Source organism: Erithacus rubecula (assembly GCF_903797595.1).
Source record: "Erithacus rubecula genome assembly, chromosome: 6".
NCBI lineage: Eukaryota > Metazoa > Chordata > Aves > Passeriformes > Muscicapidae > Erithacus > Erithacus rubecula.
This window is the reverse complement of record NC_136688.1, coordinates 58,502,573-58,529,978: the sequence shown is the minus strand read 5'-3', so window position 1 is coordinate 58,529,978 and position 27,406 is coordinate 58,502,573. Positions and strand designations below refer to the sequence as shown.

Genomic DNA, 27,406 nt, shown 5'->3' with positions numbered 1-27,406 from the left:
CGGAGCGTGTGTGGGGTGCAGGGTGGGGGCGGGAATGGGGCGGGCGGGGGACCAGGGGCCGTGTAAGGGACGGGACGGGACGGGAGATGCGCAGGGCGCGGGCAGCGCAGGAGGCAGCGGGGTCTGGGCAAAAGCGATCCGCAAAAACCGGGATCGCAGAGCAGAGAGAGCAGAGAGAGCAGAGAGAGCAGGGGGAGGAGGAGAGGAGGAGGAGGAGGAGGAGGAGGAGGAGGAGGAAGTCGGGGCTGAGCCGCTTCCTGTAGGCAGCGGGATGAGCGCAGACAAAGCTGGGTGGGGACTCGCCGCTCGGGGCTGCTGCTGCTGCTGCTGCTGCTGACCACCCTCCTCCTCCTCCCGCGGCCGCATTCCTCCTCCATCCCTTCCTCCATCCCTCCTCCATCCTGCCCTCCATCCCTCCCAGCGCCCGTCCGTCCGTCCCTCCATCCCTCTGTCCGTCTGTCCGACCGCCGCCGCCCGCCCCGCGGGGACCGGGGCATCGCATCCAGGTACGGGGGCAGGGGGGGAGAGCGGGGCTGGGGGCACTGGGAGGGCTGGCACTGGGAGCACTGGGGGTACTGGGAGGGCTGGCATTGAGAGGGCTGGTACTGGGAGCACTGGGAGGGGTGGGAGAGCTGGCACTGGCCACACTGGGAGCACTGGGAGGAGTGGGAGAGCTGGCACTGGCCACACTGGCCATACAGGGAACACTGGAGGCACTGGCCATACTGGGAGCACTGGGGGCACTGGGAGAGCTGGCACTGGCCACACTGGGAGCACTGGGCAGGGCAGTCCCCACCCCTGTCACTTCCCCCCCGTGGGCACCCAGCCGCTCCTAAACCGGCACAAACCCCCCAAATCCCGCAATCCCCGCACCCTCCGAGCCGGGGGGCGATGGGGGCCGGGGGTCCCGCCCCGCTCCCCGGGAAGGTGCCTCGTACCGGGAGCTCAGCCTCCCAACAAAGGTTGGATTTAGGGGCTTTGATCCTCCTAAATCAGCTGATTTGCCATCACAGGCGAGGCTTTCTGCGTGTGCATGAATGAGACGTAGTGTTCTTTCTTCTCCGATTTTTTCTTTAATCACGGGAAGGAAAGGAACAGGGAGACTTTCCCAACCCCAAATCCATGCAGTTGGGATCAGCCCCAGCCCGGCTTGGGGGGATTTGGGGGTGATGTCCATCCCTACAGCACTGTCCCTCTCCCATCCATCAAAATCTATCCCTTTCCATCAAAATCCCTGTTTTTCCCAGCAGTGCTTTGAAAGATTCCCAGGAAAAGATGAGCTCGAGGAAAACTGGTCCAGGGCTCTCTTGCCCCAGTGGGAGAGGGGAATCCAGCAAAAAAACTGGACACAGGGAAAATCTGGAATCGATACTAGGAGGGAATTCCTGGCTGTGAGGGTGGGGAGGCCCTGGCACAGGTTTCCCTGAGAGCTGTGGCTGCCCCAAATCCCTGGAATTGTTCCAGGCCAGGTTGGACAGGGCTTGGAGCAGCCTGGAGTCATGGAAGGTGTGGATGGGTTTTAAGGACCCTTCCAATCTATACCAGTGATTCCATAATTATCACCTCCTCGGTGGAAAATGATTTATATTTAAGGAGAATCCTGACACACAGCATACCCCCTCATTAATCAATTACTAATGAGCTCCTAATGAACTTAGAGCACTGTACCCAAAGGGCAGGGCTAGGAGCAGCAGTGATCTGCCTCTGCTGTCCCTGCTGCTGGCTCTGGGTGATTTCTTCCCCTATTTCCCCCCCTGCTCTCCCAAATTGCTCCTGATCCATCTCCTCAGCAGCCATCCCGTGCTCCTCACTCCTGGAAAAGGGGCTGGGGCTGTGTGGATGGGTGGCAGGAGCCCATCCCCTGGCAGCAGCCTGCAGCCAGGCATTGAGGATTTTTCCTTATAAATGGATTTCCCTGAATGCAACTGGAGCATGCGATTTTAATCCTCTTTCCTACCATATGGCCGCTGGCTGGATTGAAATATGACTCAATTAATTATTGCCAGGAAAGCCCTGGGGCCAAGCCTTTCTCCAGGAGGAGATTTTGGGGGTTCTGAGGGGGTTTTTCTCACCCTGTGCTGTGGGATTCAGGGGTGTGGCTCAGCCCCACCCCACCCCAGCCTCTGTGCTGCCCCTACATGGCCCCAGCTGCTCCTTGGCACCAATTTTTGGGGCTTTTTGAGGCATTTCCAGCCTTGAAGGAGGAGGCAGGGATGCTGCTTGATGCAATGTGCTTCTCACCTGGAACACCAGCCTGGCAGTCTCAGCATCACCTGGAGGCAGCCTGGCCTCAGAATGGGATATTCCCAGTTTGGGACTGCCCATCCTCTCTCCCTGGGAGCTCCCAGCTTTGCTCCCGATGGATCATGCACCAGCAGCAAGGATCTCCTGGGGTTTCTCCTTGCTGCTGGTGTTTTCCTGGGCACATTTTGGATCTGGAGGGGAAAGGAGATGATAACCGAGGCTTTTTCATGGCATGGAAATTAGGAGCAGGCAATCCCAGAAGGAATTCTCATGGATTGATGGCTGTGAGCTGGTGAAGAATCTCTATCATTATTATTATTATTATTATTATTATTATTATTATTATTATTATTATTATTATTACTGTTATTAACCCCCAATCCTGCCTGCTGCTTTGCCACCCCCTGCCCAGTGGAAAAGGCGATAAAAAGGCGATTTTCCCGGGAGGGGCAGGGCCATCCCACCTGGAATTCCAGGGGCTCCTGGATGCCGGTGAGTCACGGCGGGAGCACAGCCCGATGCCGCCGGTTTCCATAGTAATTAGGGCTGGAGAGACGGTGCCGTGTCCCCAAAAAGCACTGCCCAGGGCGGGGTGCCCCAGGAGGACACAGTGCTGCCACCACCGGGCTGGGATTGCCCCGTTTGGGGCTGGGATTGCCCCATTTGAGGCTGGGATTGCCCCTTTTATTGCTCCATTTGGGGCTGGGATTGCTCCATTTATTGCTCCATTTATTGTCCCATTTGGGGCTGGGATTGCCCCTTTTATTGCCCCATTTGGGGCTGGGATTGCCCCATTTATTGCCCCATTTTAGGATGGGATTGCTCCATTTTGGGCTGGGATTGCCCCACTTGGGGCTGGGATTGCACCATTTATTGCCCCATTTGGGGCTGGGATTGCCCCATTTATTGCCCCATTTTGGGATGGGATTGCTCCATTTTGGGCTGGGATTGCCCCATTTATTGCCCCATTTTGGGGCTGGGATTGCCCCATTTTGGGGCTGGGATTGCCTCTTTTATTTCCCCATTTTGGGCTGGAATTTTGGGAAAACACCAACTGAAGGATTAGATTGGATTTTCAGTTTTTCTTTTCAAGCTCTTTTCTCACTGTTCTCCCTCTCTGGGCTCTTTGTGAGGAGGAGGGATCAGGGCAAAAAAAATAAAACCCCATTGCATGGAAAAGGATGTGGGTGCATCCTGCTCCACTCACCCAGGAATTTTTTCACCCAGGAATTTTTTCTTGGCCTTGCAGTTTTACCCCCTGCTCACTTCCAGCCCAGCTTTCCATGTGCATTTTTCCATCTGGGTGCCTCATGCATGGTCCAAACCCCCAAACCCAGTCCCTTCAGGGCACAGGAGTGGCCAAAATCCCAAAGGGGGTCTCCTGGTGGGGAAGCTCAGGATCCAGCTGCCAGCAGAACATGGATTTGGCTCTTTGGAGAATCCAGGCTTGCTCCAAACCCCATCCAGGGTGTCTGGGATGGTGTTGGTTGGGTGTGGGTGTTGGATCAGGGCAGTGATTAATTAGTGATGCCTTTGATTAGAGATGTGCAAGGGAATTCTGGTGCTTGGTGGGTGAGGAGGCAGCTGGATGCAGGAATCTCAGAGGGGACAAAGCCCTGCCAAGGCTGGAGTCTAAAATCACTGCATTTCACAGGGAATGATGGACTCCAAGCACCATGGCAATACAGGAATAAAAATCCCTTCTGAAATGACACTGGACCTTTAAAAAACCAGCACCTTGCAGTTGCCACCCCCTGGATAATTCCTGGGCACCAGGACCTGCTGATCCTCCCAAACACAATTAGTTTTCACCTTATCTCATCCTTCCCTGGCTTTTCACTCAGCACTTTCCTTCCCCTGATGTCTGCCATCATCATCCTCGTTAGAACCCGGGTTAATTAGTTGATCCAGGGGAATCTCTCCTGGCTGGAGTTCTGTGCTGTGGGTTGGTTGTTCCAGGGGTGCTGCAGGATAAGCTCCTTTATGAGCTGGTGTCTCATTTTAACAGGTTTATCTTCCTGCCCTCTCCTGCTCTCCTGAGGGCTTTGGGAAGGGGATTTGGCTCTGTCCATCCCATGAGGATCCCTGGGAACAGCTTTTTTGGCTGGAAATGTTCTGGATGGACCTGCAGGAGGGGTGTGTGTGGGGTGGGGCTGCCTTGCCTGAGCCCCTGCTCCTTCCTGGCTCACATGAGATCCCTCCAAATGGGAAAAAAAAAATCCTTGGAATATGAGATATTCCCAATGCAAACTCCTTGCTGTTCCTGGTTTCACCAGGGTGCTCAGCATCCTTCCTCCTGCAGCATCCCAGCCCAAACCTGGCTGCTTCCTGCTTTTCCTGTGCTTTGAGCTGCCTGTGCCCATCCCTGCAGGCACAGACCATGGGGACATTGGTGCCCTGTGCCACCACACTGGATTCTGGCACATTCCAGGGTAAATCTGTGCTGAGGATCCCCCTCCTCCCTCTCCTGCCTGGGTAGGAGGAGCTGGAGCCCCTGTTCCCAAGGCTGGCACCTCCAGGAGGATGGTGACACTGCTGGGGTGGCTTCATGTGCTAATTATGGTCATTATGATCATTAAGGTCATTATGGTTGGGTCCTGTCTCTGCTGCTGTGCCTGGAAACTTCAGGCTTAAAATCTTGGAATTGTTCAGGTTGGAAAACCCCCCTCAAATCTTCCAAATCCATTCCCACCCATATCCCCCAGTGCCACATCCACAAGGCTTTTAAATCCCTCCAAGGGTGGGGACTCCACCTTGTGATGGCCAGTGCTTGAAATTCCTGTTCAATTCACACCAATAATTTTAACCATTTGTTTCCCTGGCTCCTTTTCCAATGAGCAGCCTGCAGCCAGGGAAAAGCCAGAATGGTGGTGGCTCCCTGGGGACAGACAGTGTCCCTGTGCACCCTGCAGTTATGGGGAGGAGCTGTGTTTGCTCTCCTGTTCCCATCTGAGCTATCCCAGAGCTGGGTGAAAATCAGGAATATTTAACCTGTTGCAGCATCTCCCTGGAATGGCACTTAAGGGGAATCCTGAAGGAGTGCTGGAAGGATTCTTCTTGTCTTAAAATCCTCCCTGAAGCAGAGAATTCCTGTGGGTTTGGAGGAGCTGTGGTTTGGGGTCATTTGGGGTAAAAAAGCACCAGCTGTCAGTGATGGGAGATGCTCAGGGTTGATTTGATTTCTCTTTGGTTTTGCTTTGGAGCAGGTGCAGGGAAGGGAGGGAAGGAGGATAAAGAAGGTGTTGAGAACCAGCAAAATGTCTTCACAGTGCCACTGTCACCTGGGGAGAGCAGGACAGTGCCAGCCTGTCTTCATGTGACATTTGTCATGGTTTGGGCTTTGCTATGTCTGCAGCCAAAGGAGACCAGGGGGAAACCTTGGGAGAAACCTTGGGAGATGTTGGGGCTCAGGGCTTGGCCTGAGGACAGGAAAAATCCTCTGTGTGCAGAGGAGACCAGGGAGATGCTCCAAGGGCTGGGAGAGCTGGGGGTGCCCATCTGGAGAGGAGAAGGATCCAGGGGGAGCTCAGAGCCTGAAGGAGCTCCAGGAGAGCTGGAGAGGGACTGGGGACAAGGGATGGAGGGGCAGGACACAGGGAATGGGACACTGCCAGAGGGCAGGGATGGGTGGGATGTTGGGAATTGGGAATCTCTGCTGTCCCCCAGCACTCAGGGCACACCAGAAGTGTCCCCATGGCTGTGCTGTGAGTCCAGGTGTCCCCAGGATGTCCCACAGGAGCGTGGCCAGGTCTTCTCCACATTCCTGCTCAGGGATTTCCTTTGCTGGCTCTGCAGCAATTTGGGCTCCTCAGTTGAGGGGCAGCCATCACCACCTCTCTGATCCTCTTCTCATTCATCTCCAGCCCTGTGGCTGCTGCTGGAGCAGCTCTGACCCAGCTGGAAAATACCCAGAGTTTCCCCACCTTGGGAAACCCTGGTGGATTCCATGGCTTTGTGTGGAACCTGGTGGGGACAGAGCTGCAGTGGGACCCTGGGACAGCTGTAGGTGTTGGGAAAGGCTTTGGGTTCAGTTCCTGTGCTGCATCCCTTGGATTTTTAATATCCTGGAGACCTGGTGGTGTGTGTGTGATGCTGGCAGGGTGGGTCCCATCCAAATCCCTTGCATTATTTATCAGCTGATTTAATAGAATTGCTCAGCCTTACATCCTTGCTCAGGGATTTGTATCCACCCCTGGTGCTTCCCTCACTCCCCACTTAATGCCAGTGGTGGGGGAAAATCTCCCTCCTCCTTCCTCCATCCACACTGTGAATAAAAATGGGGAATAAAGGGAATAAAAAGATTATTTTAATGCAGCGAGCTAGGCTTAAGGAGAGGTATGAGCAGCAAATAAGGGAGGTGCTGATTATTATTTTTTTAAGCCTAAAATCTAAGCCCTGTGCAAGTGTTCCTGTGAAATGATGTAAAAGTTAGGCTGGTTTTGAATCCTACATCCTGCCTGGAACTGAGAGCCCCCAAAGAGCAGCTGCTTGCAGTGACTTTACAGATCAAGAAAAAAATATAAAAACCCACTGAAAGTGAGATTTCCCAGCAGCAGGTAGGCAGGGAAAGGTGTTTAATCCTGGGGAAGGCAGTGCTGCCAGAAGGATTAAAGCTCTGGGAGTGAGCAGGGAATAAATGCAGCACATGAGGGATCCCTGCATGGGAAGGGAGGGAACCCAGCTGCCTTGACCTGCTTCACCCAGGCTTTGCAGTTCCTCAGGCTGCAGAATTTCCATCCTTTATTGCTTTTTGCCATGTAAGTGCAGAGGCTGCTCCCTGTGCTGAGCATGTGTCATCCAAAGCCAGGGTGGTGGCACAGGCAGGGCCCTTGAGTCAGCAGCAAGCCTGGCAGGGATGCTCTGGGAGGAAAACAGGCTGGCTCAGGGGTGCAGGGCTCTGGGAATGGTGAGGTGCTGGATGTGGAGCTATCAGGGTGGGTGAGGATGGAGACAGGGCAGGGAGTGATGTGGGAAAGGCTCAGAGGGAGCAGCTGGGGAGGGAAAAGCCACTTGTGCTGTTTAGCAGGAGCACTGTGGTCAGGGGAGTGTAGGTGGGTCAGGCTGGAGCAAGGGGAGCTGCTGAGCACAAACTGCTGCTGCTGCTCAGTCCCTGCCCCAGTTCTGCCACCCTGCCCTCCTCTCCTCATTCCTCTGCCTCCCTAAGCAGGGCCTACTTTAGCCCTGAATGCTGCAGGGCACAGGGGAGGGAGGCAGCAGAGGGGCACGGGAGTGAAATTTAATTGGGATAATGTGGGTCAGCCCGGCGACCGAGCGGGGAGCAGCAGCAACCTACTTCTGCCAGCCCTCCCAAATAACCTGCTTTGAGCTGTGCAGGCTCCAGCCCTGCCCTGAGCCACTCCTGCATCCCTGCCCCCATCCTGCTCATATCTGTGCCCAGATCTCAGCCACATCCCTGCCTGCATCAGTTCCTGCATCCCTGCCCAGATACCCACACGCATCCCTCTGTGCATCCCTGCCCACCTTCTGCTCATATCCATGCCTAGATCTTGTTCACATCCCTGCCTGCATCCCTGCCCTGATCCACACAGGCATCCCTGCCTGCATCTCTGTCCACAGCCATGCCCAGATCTTGTTCACATCCCTGCCTGCATCCCTGCTCTGATCCACTGCTGCATCCCTGCCCTGATCTTGTCCACATCTCTGCCCTGAGCCACTCCTGCATCCCTGCCCCCATCCTGCTCATATCTGTGCCCAGATCTCAGCCACATCCCTGCATCCCTGCCCAGATACCCACACACATCCCTCTGTGCATCCCTGCCCACGTTGTGCTCACATCCATGCCTAGATCTTGTCCACATCCCTGCTCTGATCCACACCTGCATTCCTGCCTGCTTCAGTTCCTGCATCCCTGCCCACATCTGTGCCCAGATCTTGTCCACATCCCTGCCTGCATCAGTTCCTCTGTATTTCTGCCCTGATCTACACCTGCATCCCTGCCCTGATCCACTCCTGCATCCCTGCCTGCTTCAGTTCCTGCATCCCCCCCCCCCACAAATCCCTGTGTGCATCTCTGCCCACACCCTGCTCACATCCCTGCCTGCATCAGTTCCTGCATCCCTGCCTGGATTTCTGCCCTGACCCACAGCTGCATCCCTGCCCACATCCCTGTTTCCCTCTCTCCATCTCTTTCTCCATCCCTGCCCTCATCCCCATTGGCTTGGGGAACCCCCCCTCACAGACTCAGGCTGTGAAATGTCAGAGCCACCACAGGCCACAGTAAATTCCTTTTCAAAGTTATGGATTGTGGAAATACAGAATGCACGGGGAATTTTTTCCTTTTTTTTTCCCCTCTTTTTACTTTTTTTCCCCTCTATTTATCTTTTTTTTTTCCCTCCTCCTTTTATATCCTTTTTTTCCTCTCCTTTTTCTGTTTTTCCCCACTTCAGGAACCTGCTAAACCCTCCCCCATTCCATGTGGATCTTTCTCCTGCACACTGTGTGTTGCCCTCAGCAGATGCTTCACTCCCTTCACGGGATGTGAAACCCTCACAGCCCCAAGGCAATGGGGTTTTACCCCACAACCCACACCCAGAACACACCAAACCCCCCAAAATCATCACACAACTCCCATCTCCATGTGGTGCAGCCACTATTGGAGTAGTTCTGAAGACACCAGCTCTGGATGCTGTGAAAAACCTGGACAAGAAATGGAATCCCTGAATGGTTTGACTTGGAGCAGACCTTGAAATCACCTGCCATGGGCAGGGACAATTCCCATTATCCCAGGTTGTTCCAAACCCTGTCCAGCTTGGCCAAAGATGGAAGGAAAATTAATACAACAAACAAAAAAAGTAAAAAAAAAAAAAAAAAAAAAAAAAAAAAATCCCAGCTTTGTTCCTTCCATGACAAAGATGGGAAGAGAAATACCAGGCAGCAGCCCTGGGAATTCTGCCTCCACTCTCAGCTGGGCTGTGACCTGTTTGCTGTATTTGAAGCTTGAAATAGAGCCTTATGAGTAATGTGGTTCAGGTGCTTATCACCAATTAATTAATTCTTTTGCACGGTGGATACCTAATTAAAGCAGTCTCAGGTAATTCCTGGGAGGTGGGGGGGCTCAAATTAATGGGGCTGCTTAATGGGGTTGTTTCTCTGCTGATGCAACTTGTTGGGTGATTCCCAGAGGCTGGAAAGGGTCATTGGGCTCCCTGTGAGTGTTACTTAAAATAAAATTCTAATAAAGGTTTGATTGGGGTGAAATCATTGGAGGATGATTTCTCATCATGAGGATTTCTGCAGCCCAGAAATGGCTTTGCCTGCTGCAGGAGGGTTTTTTTTTGGGGGGGAGAAATGGTGAGGCTCTAGCCAAAAAAAGAAGGGATTTGGGGTTTATTTGAGCTGAAAATTGATTTGAGGGGTGGGCTCAGCAAGCTAGCACCAGCCAAGAAAAAATTCACATTTTCCCTCCTATTTGCTGTGCTCACATGGAGGGTGCCCCTAAAATGGGATCTTGTAACCAAATCAGGGAAATGTTTAGCCCCCATTCCTCTGGGCTGGCTGTGTCCCCACACCAATGAGCAGGAATTGGTAAATCATGGAATTATGTAGGTTGGAGAAGATCCCTGAGGTTGTGGGGGTCAAACCTTGAATTTGGGGTGATTTGCATGAGGCTCAGGGTGGGTTTGTCTCTTTTCAAATCCTCTTGGAGAAACAATTCAATTTGCAGCTCTCCCTTCATCTTCCCCTTCAATCCTCATTCCCCATCAAGATCTTTATCTTGACCCTGGCCAATACTTAAGAGCAGGATGTTAAAAACTGAAACCCATGGCTGGATATGTTAATTAACATTAAATCATTGCTCCTGGCTGCTTCCTTTAATTGAGGGTCAGGAGTTCAGAGCTGGATGGGCAGATAAGGAAGGAATTCCTGGCAGGGAGGGTGGTGGGGCTCTGGCACAGGGTGCCCAGGGAAGCTGTGGGTGCCCCTGGATCCCTGGAAATGCTCAGTGCCACCCTGGGACAGTGGAAGGGGTTGGAATGGGATTAATTTTAAGGTTTCTTCCACCCCAGACCAGTCTGGAATTCTGTGATCTGTGTGCTGGAGATACTCTGATCCATCCATGGATTTTGGGGAAATTCTGAAGTTGTGTGCTCTCCTGTGCTCCAGTGACCTCTGGGGGCTGTTTAACATTTTATTAAACCTTAAAAACCCAACCCAATGTGAAAAAAAAAACCCATCAAACCTTAAGGTACTTTTATTTTCAGTGAAATGCAGCCCTGGCAGGGCTGAGCCCTGGTGGAGAGCAGAGGGTTGGAGCTGGGGGTGTGTGACAGGATTTATATGCCAGCCTTGCTCCCCAGGATTTGGGCACCCTCATTCCCCAAAATTTGGGCATCCTTATTCCTCAGTGTTTGCTCATCTTTATTTTTCAGTATGTGGACATCCTTATTCCCTGGTATTTGGGCACCCTCATTCCCCAAAATTTGGGCATCCTTATTCCTCAGTGTTTGCTCATCTTTATTTTTCAGTATGTGGACATCCTTATTCCCTGGTGTTTAGGTATCCTTATTCCTCAGGATTTGGACATTCTCATTCCCTGGTATTTGGGCATCCCCATTCCCCAAAATTTGGACATCCTTATTTCTCAGAGTTTGGGCATCTTTATTTTCCAGTATCTGAGCATCCTTATTCCATAATATTTGGACATCCTTATTCCCTGGTTTTTGGGCATCCTTATCCTTCAGTATTTGGGCATCTTTTTTTTCCAATATCTGGGCATCCTTATTCCCTGGTATTTGGGCATCCTGATCCTTCAGTATTCAAACAATCTTATTCCTCAAAATTTGGACATCCTTGTTCCCAAGTATTTGGACATCCTTTTTTCCCCAAATATCTGGAATCTGTATTTCCCTTTGTGTGGGCTTTCTTATTCCTCAGTATCTGGGCATCCCTTTTCCCAGATATTTGGGCAGTCCTGAATTCTCCAATATTTGGGCATCCTTATTCCCTGGTACTTGGGCAACCTTGCTCTCCAGCATTTGGGCATCCTTATTTCCCAGTATTGGCACATCCTTATTCCTCAGAATTTTGACATTCCAAGTATCTGGGAATCCTTTTTTTCCTCCACAGGGGCATCCTTATTCCTCAGTGTTTGGGTATCCCTAATCCCCCACTATTTGTGTGTCCATGTTCCCCAATATTTGGACATCTAATTCCTCTTTATCTGGGCATCCTTATTCCCCAAGATTGTGGGAATTATTTTTCCCTCTTTATCTGGGCATTCTTATTCCCCAATAATATGGGAATTATTTTTTCCCTCTTTATCTGGGCATCCTTATTCCTCACTCTTTGGGAATCATAATTCCCCAGACACCTGGGAATTCCTTATTTACTCTTTGTATTCCTTGGTATTTGGGCATCCTTGGATTCCCCAGTAACTGGGCATTCCTCAATATTTGGGCATGTTATTCCCTGGTATTTGGGCATGTTATTCCCTGGTATTTGAGAATCCTTATTCCCTGGTATTTGGGCATGTTATTCCTTGATATTTGGACATTCTTATTCCAAATATTTGGCCAAGGTGAGGGAACACCCAGAGCCTGATCTGCTCCCACCACTGGGATTATCCCTTGTGCACCAATATTTATTTATTTTCCCCCAGATAACAACCCTAGAGCAGGCTGGGGGTTTGCTCAAGAACCAGTGCATTCCCTGGTGGAATTCCCATGGTTCTGGACCCTTTTTCCAACCCTGGAGCAGATCTGTGCTCCCTCCCTGTGGGATGGAGAGAGAACCAAAAAATCTCATAGGGATGATGGCAGGAAGAACCAGAGGAGGTGTCTCAGTCTGCTGGTCCTTCACCTGAACAATCTTTTTTTAAAAAACCCACAAAAACCCTAAAAAACAAGAAGAGGAAGTCGAGGTTAGTTCCTGTTTGTTTCAGTTTGAGCTGTTGGGGGCCTGAGAGAAAACAAAGAGCAGATTTTCCACAGAGACAGGGATGCTCCAGGAGAAGGGACAGGGCAGGAATGTGAGACCCTGACTTCCTTCAGAGCAAAATTTGGGAAAAGATTAAAAAAAATTGATAATTCCCATCCTTGGAAATTCCAGGTTGGACAAGGAGCAGCCTAGGATGGAGGGAGGATATGGATATGGCAGGGAGTGGGGTTGGATGGGATTGAAGGTCCCTTCCAACCCAGAATATTCTGGGATGGATAACTGGGTGCCCACCCCACCCCTTGTGTTTTTGGCAGGAGGGATCAGATGCTGCTGGGATAATGAAGCTGTTTCCATGGAAACAGGCTCTTTTTTTTTTGTTTTTTTCCCACTCTGTCATCTTTTAATTAATTTATTTCTCTATCTACCAGCACATCTCTGACCTGCAAACTGCATCCCTGGGATTTAAACACTGTTTTGGACATTCAGGATTAAAAAAAAAAAAAAAAAAAAAGGAAATTCCCATTTCCAGGCTGGGAAAGGGAATAAAATCCCTTAAACCACCACTCAGGATGTTTTTATTTTTTTTTGCCTCACAGGCACAAATTGAGCTCAGAGCATTTTATTTCCTTCAGGAAAAGTGAAACACGTGGAATTTGGGTGTGTTGAGCCTCCTTTCCCAGCCAGAACTGGGATCAGTGGGACTCTCCCATCTCCCACCCCCTGCAAAACGTGGCTCTGCTATTTTCTGTTTTGCCTGCAGTATTTTTATACTTTCCTGGATATATTTAGCTTTATTTTTTTTTTTTTTCAGCTGAGCCACCTATTTTTAGCAATGGCTTTTAGCAGAAGCCACAAGATGCTTGGCAAAGCCATCCAGCCCCTCAGGAGGGATTCCCACTCCCCAGCCCTGCTCCCACTTATCCCTTCTGGATGCTGCACCTGGCTGGATTTGGGGAGGAAAAGGCAAATTTTGGGAGAGCCTGATGGGCTCAGCCCTAGGGAAGCACAGGGACATGGAGAAATCCCAGTGTGAATGAGATTTGGGAGAAATTTCTTTGTTGTAATACCCAGCATGGAACCATTCCTGCACCAAAAAACCCCTTTTCTATCAAAAAACCCTTTTCTATCAAAAAAATCCCATTTTCTATCAAAAAAACCCTTATTTTCTGTCCAAAAAACCTCATTTTCTGTCTAAAAAAAAATCCCTTTTCTGTCCAAAAAAAGTTTTTTTGTCAAAAAAAACCCATTTTTTTCTGGATCAACCCCCCCTGGGTGATGCTTGCCTGCTCTCCCCAAAATCCTGGCTGCCCCACTGGGATTCACCCATTTTTCTATCACTGAGTGGAAAATTCTGGTGCATCAGGGATGGAAAATATGACTTTTTTTGAAAGCAAGGAGCTGCTGCTTTCACCCCAAAATGAGTTGTTTTTGGGGTGGGTGATGCCAGCACTTTCTGTTTCATTCCTACTTTTCCTTTTGATTCAGAGGGGAGAGATGGATTTTGTGAAAAGCAGAGAAAAAAACCTTGCTGGGAGGTGAAAAAAAAAAAATAAAGTCTGGAAAATTGAATGCTAGAAAAATTCAGGTTGGAAAAGCTCTCTGAGGTCATTGTCCCCTGATTTGCATTTCCAGGAATGGCAGGAAGTGATTCCCAGGGATGATTCCCTGAATCTGGACAGGGACAGAGCCAAGCCAGTGCAAAATGTGCTGTGAGACCCCTTCTGGGGTGATTGCATTAATTAATACCCTTAAAATCATGAAATTGTGGAATGGTTTGGGTTGGAAGGGATCTTAAATCTCATTTTTTCCCTCCCCCTGTCATGGCAGGGACACTTTCCTCCATCCCAGGATGCTCCAAACTCCATCCAACCAACCCTGGGACACTGCCAGAGATGGGAAAATGCCATTTTTTAAAACATCCAGGAGAATTCCACTCTCCACCCACACAGACCTTGAACTAAAACCCAACAAAAAAAAAGGATAAAACCCTTTTGGGGGTGTTTAGCTGTGATTGCACAGGCTGGGAGCTGGTGATGGATCCAGCAGCAGGCACTGAGATCCAGGATCTGCTCAGCCTGAGCTCTGGGGGAGCAGCAGCTGCTGCTGGCAGGAGCTGGCAGAGGGATTTTGGATGGCTCCTGCAGAGCTGGCAGCCCTGGGGTGCCAGAGCCCCCCCAGTTTGGCAGGGAGGAATGGATGGCAGCTTAGCAGGAGGGCTCTGAAATGCTCCTTTTGCTGGTTTTTGGGGTGGAGCTGTGCCTTGGTTTTTAGCTCAGAGCACTCCAAACCCCATCCCATCCAACAAGCATCCAAAAGATGATTTGGGGAAAGCTGCACAGGGATTCACAGAATTCACACAATCAGGGGGATGCTGTTTGCCTGCTCAAACCCCAATTTTTGGTGCTTGTTTGGGGTGGGTGACAGGAAAAAAAAAGTCATTCCAATGCATCAAAGGCTCTTCATTCAGCAGACAGCAACAAATGAGGTGGTTTTTTTGGAGCTTAGGGACCCAACTAGCAAAAATCAGCAGCAAAATTTTGCTGTTCAGACTTTTATTGCCAGTGTTTTTCATGGAGTCCCAGAATGGAAGGGATTTTAAAGCCCATTTTATTCCAACTCCTGCCATGTCAGGGACACCTTCCACTGTCCCAGGGTGCTCCAAACCCTGTCCAACCTGGCCTGGGACACTTCCAGGGATCCATTTTTTTTTGGGAAACCTGTGCCAGGGCCTCCCCACCCTCACAGGGAAGAGATTTAAGCCAAGCCAAGCTGCTGGAGCATCCTCCACTCCTTCAAGCTCAAATTCCTCTTTACTCATTGCAATCAACCCAACAACACCCTGCAAAATATCTTCAGATCCAAGGAAAAAAAAAAAGGCAAAATATTTGAGTGTGGCATTTAGAGGGAAGTTTATTGTATTTCCCAGCACTGGGATGGGAACTTCCAGAGCCAGAACTGGAGATGTGATGGATGCAGAGAGCCCTGCCTGACCCCATTTGGGGAATTTGGCTATTCCCAGGCTGCTGGAGTGATGGCATCATCCCAATTAATCTCCAAATCCCTTCCATCAGAGCTCTAAGCAGCAAAAATCCCAAGCATGAAGGTAAAAACCACCCAAATTTGGTGGTGTTCCCATCATCACACCCTGCTGTGCTGAGCTCTGCCTGCAGTGAGGTTTTGTGCCACTCCCAGGGGGATTCAGGCAGTGCCTGATTTCCCTCATTTAAAGGCAGGTGTGTGCCTGGATAATGGATTCCTCAGGTTAATGAGTCCCTCCTCATTATCTTCATGCTAATGATGTTTAACACAGGCAGGACATGGGGTTTTGTCTCTTTTGGGCTCTGCACTGTAATTACAACTCTGGGATCTTGCCAGGTTGTTTTGGTATTTGTTTGTTGGGCAGAGTGGGTTATTCACTGTGTGTGCAAAGGGGTGCAAAAAGCTGGAGAGGGATTTTGGGCAAGGACAGGACACAGGGAATGGGTGGGATGTTGGGAATTGGGAATTCTGCCCTGGGAGGGTGGGGAGGGGCTGGCAAATCCCAAATCCTGGCAGTGCCCAAGGCCAGGCTGGACATTGGGGATGGAGCAGCCTGGGACAGTGGAAATTGTCCCTGCTCATGGTAGAGAGTGGAATGGGATTGGATTTAAGGATTTAAATTAAATCAATTTAATTTAAATGCAAATTAAATTAGATTTAAGGTCCTTTCCAACCCAAACCATTCCATCTCTCTATGATAAATCCAATCCAGACTAAAAAAACGTGGAATTTTGGGGTTGCTCCTGGTGGTCCCACACCTTCCTGGGGGCACATCCTCTCTTTGGCATTTAAAAGTTGATTTTTTGGCTGCCCTGTTGGAGCAGCTGCACCAGAACTGTTTTTCAGGGTAGGACATTCTTTTACCAGCTCACTTTGAAGTGCCACCTGCTGCTTTTTTTTTTTTTTTTAATTTTTAAAATATTTTTATTTATTATTATATTGTTATTTTGTTATCTGCTGTCTCATTTTTGTGATAACTTTGCCATTTATTTGTTATTATTTTATTTTGTTATTTATGTTATCAACAGCCCAGGTTCTCCCCAGGGGTGGAAATGCTCTAAAACCATCACTGGCCCCAAACTGGTTCCTGTTTCTGCACCTGCAGGTGCAGAGTCCCCAACATTGTCCCAGCAGCCCTGTGCTCACAGGTCACCCCTCCCACCCTTCCCTCACCTCATTTTTGGGACTGTTTTCCCCATTTTAGTGTCCCTAGCAGGGTGGAAAATACAGAATTATTTGAAGGGTGGCAGCAGGGTGGAAAATACAGAATTATTTGAAGGGTCAGGGCTGCAGGGTGGGATATACAGAATTATTTCAAGGGTCAGGGCTGCAGCAACCATGCAGGTGCTCTCAGCTCCCATGGATCCTAAAGATGGAATGACATCCCTGAAGTGATTCCCTGCCACTGGAGCAGGTCCTGTGTATGAGAGGGAATTTGTTGTTGTCTGTGTTGGATCTCTCTGGGTTTTTGGAGCTTTCTCTGCTCATTCTGGGCAATACTTTCTTATATAAAGGATATATAAATATATAAAGTATATATGAAGCAGAGCAGATCCAGCCAGGAGCAGCATTCCCCAGGAAATGCTCCTCCTATCCCACCCCAAGCTCTGTGCAGCAGACAGTGAAACCCCTGTCCCAAAATCCATGCCCTGAAATCCCTGTCCCCAAATCCCTGCCCCAAAATCCATACCCTGAAATCCATGCCCTGAAAGGGATACCCTGAAATCCCTGCCCCAAAATCCTTATCCTGAAATCCCTGCCCCAAAATCCCTGTCCCCAAATCCCTGCCCCAAAATCCATACCCTGAAATCCATGCCCTGAAAGGGATACCCTGAAATCCCTGCCCCAAAATCCATATCCTGAAATCCCTGCCCCAAAACCCCTGCCCCAAAATCCATACCCTGAAATCCCTGCCCCAAAATCTACACCCTGAAATCCCTGCCCCCAAAATCTACACCCTGAAATCCCTGCCCCCAAAATCTATATCCTGAAATCCCTGCCCCAAAATCCATACCCTGAAATCCATGCCCTGAAAGGGATACCCTGAAATCCCTGCCCCAAAATCCCTGCCCCAAAACCCCTGCCCCAAAATCCATACCCTGAAATCCCTGCCCCAAAATCTACACCCTGAAATCCCTGCCCCCAAAATCTACACCCTGAAATCCCTGCCCCCAAAATCTACACCCTGAAATCCCTGCCCCCAAAATCTATATCCTGAAATCCCTGCCCCAAAATCCATACCCTGAAATCCCTGCCCCAAAATCCATACCCTGAAATCCATGCCCTGAAAGGGATACCCTGAAATCCCTGCCCCAGAATCCATGCCCCAGAATCCATGCCCCAAAATCCATATCCTGAAATCCCTGCCCCAAAATCTATACCCTGAAATCCCTGCCCCAAAATCCCTGCCCCAGAATCCATGCCCCAAAATCCATATCCTGAAATCCCTGCCCCAAAATCTATACCCTGAAATCCCTGCCCCAAAATCCCTGCCCCAGAATCCATGCCCCAAAATCCATATCCTGAAATCCCTGCCCCAAAATCCATATCCTGAAATCCCTGCCCCAAATCCCTGCCCCAAAATCCCTACCCCAAAATCCCTGCCCCAGAATCTATGCCCCAAAATCCATATCCTGAAATCCCTGCCCTGAAATCCTTCCCCCAAATCCCTGCCCCCCAAATCCCTGCCCCCAAACCCCTGCCCCAAACCCCTGTCCTGCCCCTGTGCATCCTCCAGCCTGCTCAGCTGCAGGGTTGCCAGCAGCCCTGGGCCACTTGCCCACTGACTGAAACCTCTTCCTGTGCTGAAGAACCTCCCTGAATGCAAACAGAGAATGTCCCTGGGGGCTGGGCTTGCAGGGATGTGGCACCCCTGGAGCTGAGTTTTGTTTTCTGCTCTCTTTATTTGAAGGCAGTGAAGGGCCAAGAGGAGCAGAGCTTCCCTGAGAGGCACAAACCACTGGAGAGATCAGCTTCTGGTAAAAAATGACCCTCCTGTGCTCCCCTCCTCATCCTCACAGCCCAGCTGGCCCTGGAGGACTTTGCTCCAGGCACAGCACCAGTGCCAGGTTGATTCCTTCTATAAATCCCTCTCTCCAAACACTCTAAACCCCCTAAGATGAGCTTGAGCTGGGCATGCCCTCACCTTTTCCTTAAAACACCACAATTCCCTTATTTTAGGGCTTGTCCCATCACTCACTGTGCCCTGCTATTGCAGGACATCCCCCCCAAAAAATAAATAAAAAATAAAAAAGCCATTTTGGAGCTGTCAGGCAGCCCAAATCAGGCAGGATTGCTGCTGAAGGAGTTGATGCTGGGGCTCTGCTGCCTCTGCCAGAGCTCACTGCTGGCAGAAAGTGCCAGAAAAACATCCAGGATCCAGCCTGGCATCCCCCCCCTGCCTGGGGGAGAAATCTCCAGAAACAGGAAACTCCAGCATCCTGTTTAGCATCTCAATGTGCAAATTGGCAGCAGGGACAAAGCCAGGGAGGCCAAGGGATGCTGGGCACACACTGGGCTGGATGGTGGGCAGGGATTGAGCCTGGCACAGAAATCCTGTTCCCTTGGGTGTTGCTGTCACAGGTTCTCATGGAACAGCAAACCCCAAAGCACAGCTCAGCTGGGCTCCTGCTGCTGCAGGCTGGGCTCTGGACAGTCCCAGTGTCACCTAAGGGATGTCCCTGGTCAGGAAAATTAATCCATGAAAACCAGAGGTTTATGTCCAAAAAGGAGACAGAGGAGTCCTTTTACTTTACTTGGATAAAGGGAGAGGCCATGGGGCATTCCCCTGGGGTCTGTTGAATTTTGGGAGGACTCAGCCTCCTTTTATCCCAATTTCCTGGCTGCATTTCCCTCTCACTTTCCCTATTTGAGAGGCACAGACTTTCCTGAGATTCCTCTCTAATGTACAACCCTCCCTTTAAATTTTTAATTCTTATGGAATTCATGGTTTTCCCCATTGCTTCTTTCACCTTTCAATATCAAATTTCATTTACCAGCAAACCTGCAGCTTGTTTGTAAAGGCAAATCTCTTTTTCCATTCATCAATCAGTGGGATCCATCCCATTGTTTCTTTTCTCTTGTGTCCAGGGTTGGCCTCTCCCATCCTCAGCCCCTCATTTGATGGCTCCAACACTCCCCACGTGCAGCCCCAGCCCATCTTTGGGGTATTGCAGGGCTGGCACCAACATGTCAAGGCTGTGTCTGTGGCCCAGAGTCACAGGATGATTTGTGGGATGAAATCTGGGAATTGGGATGTTGAGTGATATCCATGAGCACCTCTTTAATTTGCTCTTCCCTCCCCATCTCTCTCCAATTAAAAATTACCAGGTGGTTGCACATAAACATTTGGAGTTTTGGAGCTCACCAATCAAGACAGGTGTGACTATTTGTCAGATTAACCTCCATTCTTTTCCCTTCCCTTTGAATGTGCCATTCCCTTCCACCCTGTCCTGATGTGAGGGACAGGTGTCTGCCAAAAAAGGCAGGAGCTTCTCTTTGAAATGGAGAATGTAAACCCCCTCCCTCCAAATTAATATTATAATTTTGAAATTAAGGGGCTCTCAGGCAAAGAGATGGGAATAACAGTTCTTTCCTAGGACAATTAAACTAGCAATGCAGTATTACACAGAACAATCCCAGCCCTGCCAGAGTCAGAATCCAAGCTGGCACAGTCAGTCAGTCAGGGTGGTGGCACAGTCCCATTCCATGGTGCTGCATCCTCCTGCAGGGGCAGATGTGGCTCAGCTGGAGCAGTGCTCCTGGAGAAGGTGCAGTTTCCTCTGAAGCTCCAGGGATGATGTGCAAGGCTCTGGTTTTCCTCTGGAATCCAGTGGAAAGAAGGTGCCTTGGTGTCCCAAATCTCAGTTTTTCTCTGGGTAGGAAAGGCTTGGCTCCTGCCCTGGCTGGAGCATCTCCCAGTGGGATGATGGAATTTTATCAGCCATGCCCTGGGACTCAGTGGCCATGAGCAGGAGATATCTGCTGGAGGGAGGATGGGCTGTGGGAAGATAAAGATGATTGCCCAGCTGGTTTAAAGATGGCCCATGAGCAGAGAATGTGTGCCAGGAGATCAGGGGCACTGCCCCAGCCAGGTCAGCAGATGGGACAGAATTCACATTTCTGGTCACATCCTATACTGCAACCCAACACACACACTCTGAATGTTCTATCCATCTTTATTCTCTTTAACTCCTTCCTCTCTTTTCCCCTATATATTTTTTTTGCTGGGTTTTTGCTTAGTTCATTATAATTCCCATCCTCTATTTTTTTTCCCCTGTAAGATTTTAAATTCTGGGGGGGCTTGCAGGGCTGGAAGCAGCCCAGCTGCTGATCCTGGTGTGTTGCTGCCTGCAGAGGAGCTCCTGGCTTGCCCATGGCTAGCAACAACACTGCTAGCATAGCACAAGCACGTAAGCTGGTGGAGCAGCTGAAGATGGAGGCCAACATCGACAGGATAAAGGTGGGAATCCTTGGGAGCTGCTCCTGGGGGGGCTGGGAGGTGGCTGGTGCTGCCCAGAGAGCCTGGTGGGATGTGGAGACAGGTGGTGTTTGTGGGGGATGCTCTTGTTTTAATTGATCCTGGCTGAAGGCAGTGGGAGGTGGGATCAGAGAATCCAGGAATGGTTTGGGTTGGAGGAGACCTTAAAGCCCTTTTTGTTCCATCTTCCTGCCAGGTTGCTCCAAGCCCCATCCCTGGGTATTCCCAGGGGTGAGGAGCATCACCTGTGGGCTCACTGTCCCCAAGGCATCCCAGCTCCTTGCTGGGAGCTTAAATCCAGGGAGAGAAATGCTCCAGGGGTGGGATGAGCCCTGCTGGCTTGGGAGCTGCTGGAATCAAGAGCAGGGCTGGTGGGTGAGGGCAGGAAATGCTGCTGTGGATGTTCCTGCCAAGGGATGCGTGGGAGAGGCAGCAGGGATGCTCCAGTCAGCCTTGTCAGGTGAAGGATGGGGATGGGGGAAGGCTGGGAATGAGAATGCAGGATGACAGAGCAGCTCAGAGCCCAGAGGTGAAGAACCAGCCCAGAACCAGCCCAGAACAGCTCAGAACAGTTCAGAACCAGCTCAGAACAGCCCAGAACCAGCCCAGAACCAGCCCAGAACCAGCCCAGAACAGCTCAGAACAGTTCAGAACCAGTCCAGAACAGCCCAGAACAGCTCAGAAACAGCCCAGAACCAGCCCAGAACCAGCTCAGAACAGCACAGAACAGTTCAGAACAGTCCAGAACCAGCCCAGAACAGTTCAGAACCAGCCCAGAACAGCCCAGAATAGCCCAGAATAGCCCAGAACCAGCCCAGGAATAGCCCAGAACCAGCCCAGAACAGCCCAGAACCAGCCCCAGCAGGGATGTGCTGCTGCACCATCAGTCAGATTCTCATCTCAACCTGCCCAGAGATGCTGCCAGCCCTTCCCTGCTGGTGGCACCTCTCCATGTCCCTAACACAGGGTTCCTCCTTGTTGGAACCCAGAAATCTGGGAATTTTGACATTTTTGAGCTTTCTGGCACTGACCCCCTGGAGAACACTGCTTTTGACCTGGGGCCTTGGAGAAGCTTCTAAATTTGGGTGATGGAGTTAAAACCACAGGTGTGTGGTTAAATAGAAGTGTGTGATTTCACATGGTGAAGGGTTTGGAATTTGAGGTTTTAGAATATAGTAATAGATATGGGACAAGATGGAGGATTTTGGGTGTTGTCTTTTTCTTTTTTTCTTCCTTCTTCATGATTTCAGGTTGCAATTTTTGTTTGGACAGTTAGTGCTGCAGTGAGAGTCACAGAAATTTAGTATTGGGTCAAAAGTATAAATAATATAGGTGTTAATTCTCTATTGGACTGTTTGGCTTTAAAAGACCTTGTAACCAGCTAAGTTGATCTCCATTTTGCTCACTTTTAGCTGGTAGTTGGAAGTGTTACAGAACTCTCTGTACTTTAGATAAGATTTAATAAACAACCAAGCCCAAACATGAGAAAATTCATCTCCTGCATTTTAATCCTGCCTCTGAGTGAAGACAGAAGAAAATGACACCAAGGCACTGATGAGGTGGTGCAGTTAACCCCTGATTTCCTGGCTCCTTTTTGCAGGTGTCCAAAGCAGCAGCAGACCTGATGGCTTATTGTGAAGCCCATGCCAAGGAGGACCCTCTATTGACCCCAGTCCCAGCCTCAGAAAACCCCTTTAGAGAGAAGAAGTTCTTCTGTGTGATCCTGTAAACCCTGGAGGAGCCTGATGGGCACTCAGGCCACCCTGAACACTGATGTAGAGTTTTTAGGAATGGGGACGACCTGCTGGTCCGCAGAATTTAAAGAAAAATAAGTTAAAAAAAAAAAAAAAAAACACAGCCTGGAAGCTACAGAGATGTGCATGTTTAAAGAACCTGGCCACCTTTGGGGGAATCAGATGATCTGCATTGCAAGGCAAAAGATCTGAAGTCTGTAGAGTTGCCTAGAAAGAGAAAAACAAAACAAAACAAAAAAAACCATGTAAAGAATAAATCTGTGTCACTTTTCTGCTCACAAAATTGTTTGATTGTTCCATATTTAAAGCACCAGAGCTGTGCTGAGCAAAGTTAACTGCTAGGGATGTGTATAACCCTCTTGGAATGATATTGTTGGTTTCTTTCCAAGCTAATACTTTTGATTTGTCAAATATATAGCGACAGGTTAGGTGGCTGTGCTGTTACTCAATGTTTGGTCTTGTGCTTTTTCCATTTCTGGCTGTAGCGTAGCGGGGGGGGGGGGTCCAGGGGACATGGTCAGCTCTGTGTCCCCAGTAAAACCCCACTTTTTCCCATCCTCTCTGTGGTTAGCTTTGGTTCTGCAAGTGCAAGTGATTCCTGTGTTGTGCTTGGTGCTCCATACCCTGTGATGACATTCAGTGCTAGTGCATGAGAGTTGAATTCTGTTCATCCGCTCCAGACTTTTCTTTTCTAGCGTTGGGCACCACGTGCTGGTGGAAGAAGCTGCAGGGAGGAACCAGAGGTGATTCTGAAAGCAGAGAGAGCTCCTGAGATGCCTTAGACGTGCCTGAAATTCCTCCTGCCACAGGGCAGGGGCCAGCCCAGCTGCAGGGCGAGCCAGAAATCCCAAAATCAAATCAAAATCACTTCTTTCCTTTCCTCCTACACCTCTGTGCCTCTGCCCTCCTCGCTCAGTCCTGCTCTTTTCCTGGCTCCTGCTAGCACTTCCTTCCCTTGGGGCTGCTCTGGAATGTTGCTGGGGTGGTGTTCAGTGCTGGGATGGTGTTCAGGGTGGGATACAGCTCCATGGTGGGGTGCTGCTCCTCCATGGGATGCTGATCCATGGTGGGATTCTGTTCCATGGTGGGATGCTACTCCAAAATGGAATGCTGCTCCATGGTGGGATGCTGCTTCTCCATGGGATGCTGCTCCTCCATGGAATGCTGCTCCATGGTAGGATACAGCCCCATGGTGGGATGCTTCTCTTCCATGGAATGCTGCTCCTTCATAGAATGCTGCTCCATGGTGGGATGCTGCTTGTCCATGGGATGCAGTTCCTCCATGGAATGCTGCTCCATGGTGAGATGCTGTTCCTCCATGGAATGCTGCTCCATGGTGGGATACAGCTCCATGATGGGATGCTTCTCTTCCATGGAATACCTCTCCACCATGGAATGCTACTCCAAAATGGGATGCTGTCCCACCATGGGATGCTGTCCCACCATGGGATGCTGCTCCATGGAATGCTGTCCCACCACGAGATGCTGTCCCACCATGGGATGTTGCTCCTCCATGGGATGCTGTCCCACCATGGGATGCTGCTCTCTGTTGGGATGTTTCTGCCCCTTCCTGCTCCATTCCTCTCCCATTCCCACTGCCCCCTCCCCACGTTGGGAAGGGCCAGGGGAGCTGTGGGGCTGCCCCTTCCCAGAGGTGCCTGATTCCCTGTTTACACACAGCCTGGGCTCCCTGCCAGCCTGGGGAGTTATTCCCAGCTCTGCTCCCAGCTCCTGGGGGACACATGCCACCTTTTTGGGCTCCTCCTTGGGTCCCTGCTTTTGTGGACGTGGCTTGTCTCTCCTTCCTGCTGCTAAACAGCTCCTGGCTTTCCCCTGCTCATCCATCCTCCTGGGAAACTTTGGGAATCATAACGTGGGGATTTGTGTACAAAGTGAGCTGGGTGTCACAAAGGGGTTTGGGGGTCTGTGGTGACCCTGCTGGACCAGTTCTGAATCAGGAGTGAGCTTTAAAATCCCCATGGATCCTGGAGGGCAAAAATCTTTAGGTACCTTTTGGTAACTCTTTCTAGCCCGTGAAAAAAAAAGTGCTTTTTGGTTTTTCTACCTTTTCATACTCTTTTTCTAGTTCTTCTACAGGGAAGGCCAGTTCTTCTCACACTGGACTCCAAACTTTTGGCACCTGGGAATGTTTATAAGCCACGAGTAGCCTAGATGGTCCCAGCCCTCCCTAATTCATCCAATTTTGATCCTTTTACTACAGCTCCCCTGGCTTTGGGATGAAGGGTGGATGAAGTGGTTTGCTCTGCAGCTGGTTTCACTCTTGCTGTTACCAGGCAGAGATGTCAAAACCCCATCCTGAGATTTGTCTTTTCTTTTTTAATCTGATTTATTGTCACAGAGAGTGAAGTGCAGCCGGTCTGACCCGGGGCTCCCACCCCACCCCTTCTCAAGCACTGTCATAAAACTGGTTTGTAATAATTTTTTTAAGGACTTGCCTATTTTACAACTCGAATTCTTAATAACTTAGAGGATGAAATAAACCTGCATGAATATGGGGGAGCGGGGAGGGGGAGATTTTGAATTAACCCAAACTACTCCTTGAAGGTGTTTTATGTTGCTGGGCTTGAATTTTTTTGTTGGTTGTGGTGTTGCCATTGGTGTTCTGCCAGGTATTTCACCCCAGTATTTCTATTTACACAGATCTGCCTTTGTTAGCCAAACAGATATCACCTGCCAAGGTTGTTCCCCCTCCTCACAACAAAAATCCCACCCATCCCTCCATCCCCATGCTGGATTTCCAGCCTGGCTTCAAACAACATTCCACTCCCCCCGGGGCTTTTAAAGAAAACAAAATATCTGGAGTACTGGAAAAAGGACTTTTTTAGTCTGCAGAGGTTGCTGGTGGTGTCTGTCTGTGGATTGCCACCCTGCCAGCAGCAGGATTTTGGGGAGGGGGTGGGTGTAGGCAAAGCCAGTCGTGGTGTAGCGCATCCCCATCCCACATGGTCTGTGTACTCGTTGGAAATAAACTTTTGGATTTGTTTCAAGCCTCTGGAGATGCTGCTCTGTGCTTGTTGACCCTTGGGGAGGTGGGATCCTGTCCTGGGTGTGGTGGGATGCTGTTCCCAAGGGGGTTTTCCCTGTCTTTAGCAGGAGTTTTGGTGCTGTTAGGGAGGGAAGTGAAGCCTTTGGGGTTTAGGGGGAACAGGCTCGTTCAAGGTTGCTCCCAAATTGAGAGATATCTAACATTTCCAATTTCATTGTCCATCCCTTCTCCCCTCTCTTTCCTTCTTCTCCCAGCCCTGGCACTCAGCACAGGAGCAAATCCAGAGAGGCCATGGAGCTGCTGCAAGGGCTGGAGCAGACTGGGAGAGCTGGGAATGTTCACCTGGAGAAGAGAAGGCTCCAGGGAGCCCCTTCCAGAGCCTAAAGGAACCTTTTAAGGAAGGATAGATTTTTATAGGGCCTGGAGAGACAGCAAAAAGGAGTTTAAACTAAAAGAGGGTTGATTCAGACTCAGATATAAGGAAGAATATTTTAATGGGAGGATGGGGAGGAGCTGGCACAGATTACCCAGAGCAGCTGTGGCTGCCCCAAATCCCTGGAAGTGCCCAAGGTCAGGCTGGACAGGGCTTGGAGCAGCCTGGGACAGTGGAAGGTGTCCCTGCCATGGCATGGGGTGAAACTGGGTTATTTTAACATCCCTTCCAACCCAAACCATTCCAGGATTTTATGATTCCATGATTCTTACTCATTCTACTACCAAACCCCTCCCTGGTCACAGAATCAAACCTACTCTGCTGTGAGCAAATTCCCCACATCCTGAATTCTCCTTTCAGTTTCACAGGAGCCTCAGGACCAAAGTACCACCGTGGGTTCTGAATCAAAACCACCAGCACTGAGCCCAGCATGGATCTGTGCTGATCCAAGCACCTTGATGAGCATCAATCCCAACTCTCAGCCCCTCCATCCTTCTCCCTGCCCATCAGAGCAGCTTCAAAGCAAAATACTGTGGCTGGGGAGGAAGGAGCCAAGTCTCTCCTCGCCTGCCAGGCAGCTCAGCTGTTCCCTGGCTCCCCTCCAGCTCCAACACTCACTCCCTTCCATCCTCACCTCCCCAGGCTCAGCAGCACCTCGGAGCAGCAGCATCTGCTGAGCAGGAGGAGCTGTGGAGCTTCCAGGGAGAGCGTGGGTGAGATGCAGAGTGGGGCCCTGCCCGGCTCCCTAATGACAATAAACCCATCTGCACTAATTGCACTCATTAGCTGCCAGCCCCACAGCTCTGCAGCAGGGAGAGGAGAAGCACAGCTCGTGTCCCATGGGTGGATTTGTCCCGTGTGTTGCTGCAGGGAGGGCTGGACCCACCAGGGGATGGGGAGAGTTCTCAAATGTGGGTGAAATCCAAGGAAGGCAGGAGGTTTCACTGCCTCCATCCTTGTCACCCTTGGTGGCATGGACAATGTGTGGCATGCCTGGGGATGGTGCCAAGCTGCTTTTCTCCATGCTGGAGTGTCTGAATGCCACTGCTGGCCCAGGTGTGGCTCCAGATGTGGGGTGGTGTCCTGGTGTGAAGGACAGGTGTCTGCCAATAAAGGCAGGAGCTTCTCTTTGAAATGGAGAATGTAAACCCCCTCCCTACAAATTAATATTATAATTTTGAAATTAAGGGGCTGTCAGCAAAGATGTGGAATTAGGAATAACAGTTCTTTACTAGGAAAATTAAACTAGCAATGCAGTATTACACAGAACAATCCCAGCCCTGGCAGAGTCAGAATCCAAGCTGGCACAGTCAGTCAGTCAGGGTGGTGGCACAGTCCCATTCCATGGTGCTGCATCCTCCTGCAGGGGCAGATGTGGCTCAGCTGGAGCAGTGCTCCTGGAGAAGGGGCAGTTTCCTCTGAAGCTCCAGGGATGATGTGCAAGGCTCTGGTTTTCCTCTGGAATCCAGTGGAAAGAAGGTGCCTTGGTGTCCAAAATGTCAGTTTTTCTCTGGGTAGGAAAGGCTTGGCTCCTGCCCTGGCTGGAGCATCTC

General features: G+C 50.3%; 1 protein-coding gene across 1 annotated transcript; it reads left to right on the top strand.

The window, feature by feature from the left end:
• The first annotated feature begins 274 nt into the window (after positions 1-274).
• On the top strand, positions 275-23,665 carry GNG2 (G protein subunit gamma 2). Its single transcript, XM_079307886.1, has 4 exons — positions 275-506; positions 18,092-18,158; positions 20,463-20,641; positions 22,260-23,665. The coding sequence occupies exons 3-4, from the start codon at positions 20,555-20,557 to the stop codon at positions 22,386-22,388; spliced, it is 216 nt and encodes a 71-aa protein (XP_079164012.1). The 5' UTR covers positions 275-506; positions 18,092-18,158; positions 20,463-20,554; the 3' UTR covers positions 22,389-23,665.
• Positions 23,666-27,406: the final 3,741 nt, after the last annotated feature.

Coding starts and splice junctions, on each gene's coding strand:
- GNG2 (XM_079307886.1), top strand. CDS start 20,555: ATGGCTAGCAACAACACTGCTAGCATAGCACAAGCACGTAAGCTGGTG. Junction 20,642..22,259: donor CCAACATCGACAGGATAAAG/GTGGGAATCCTT, acceptor TCCTTTTTGCAG/GTGTCCAAAGCAGCAGCAGA.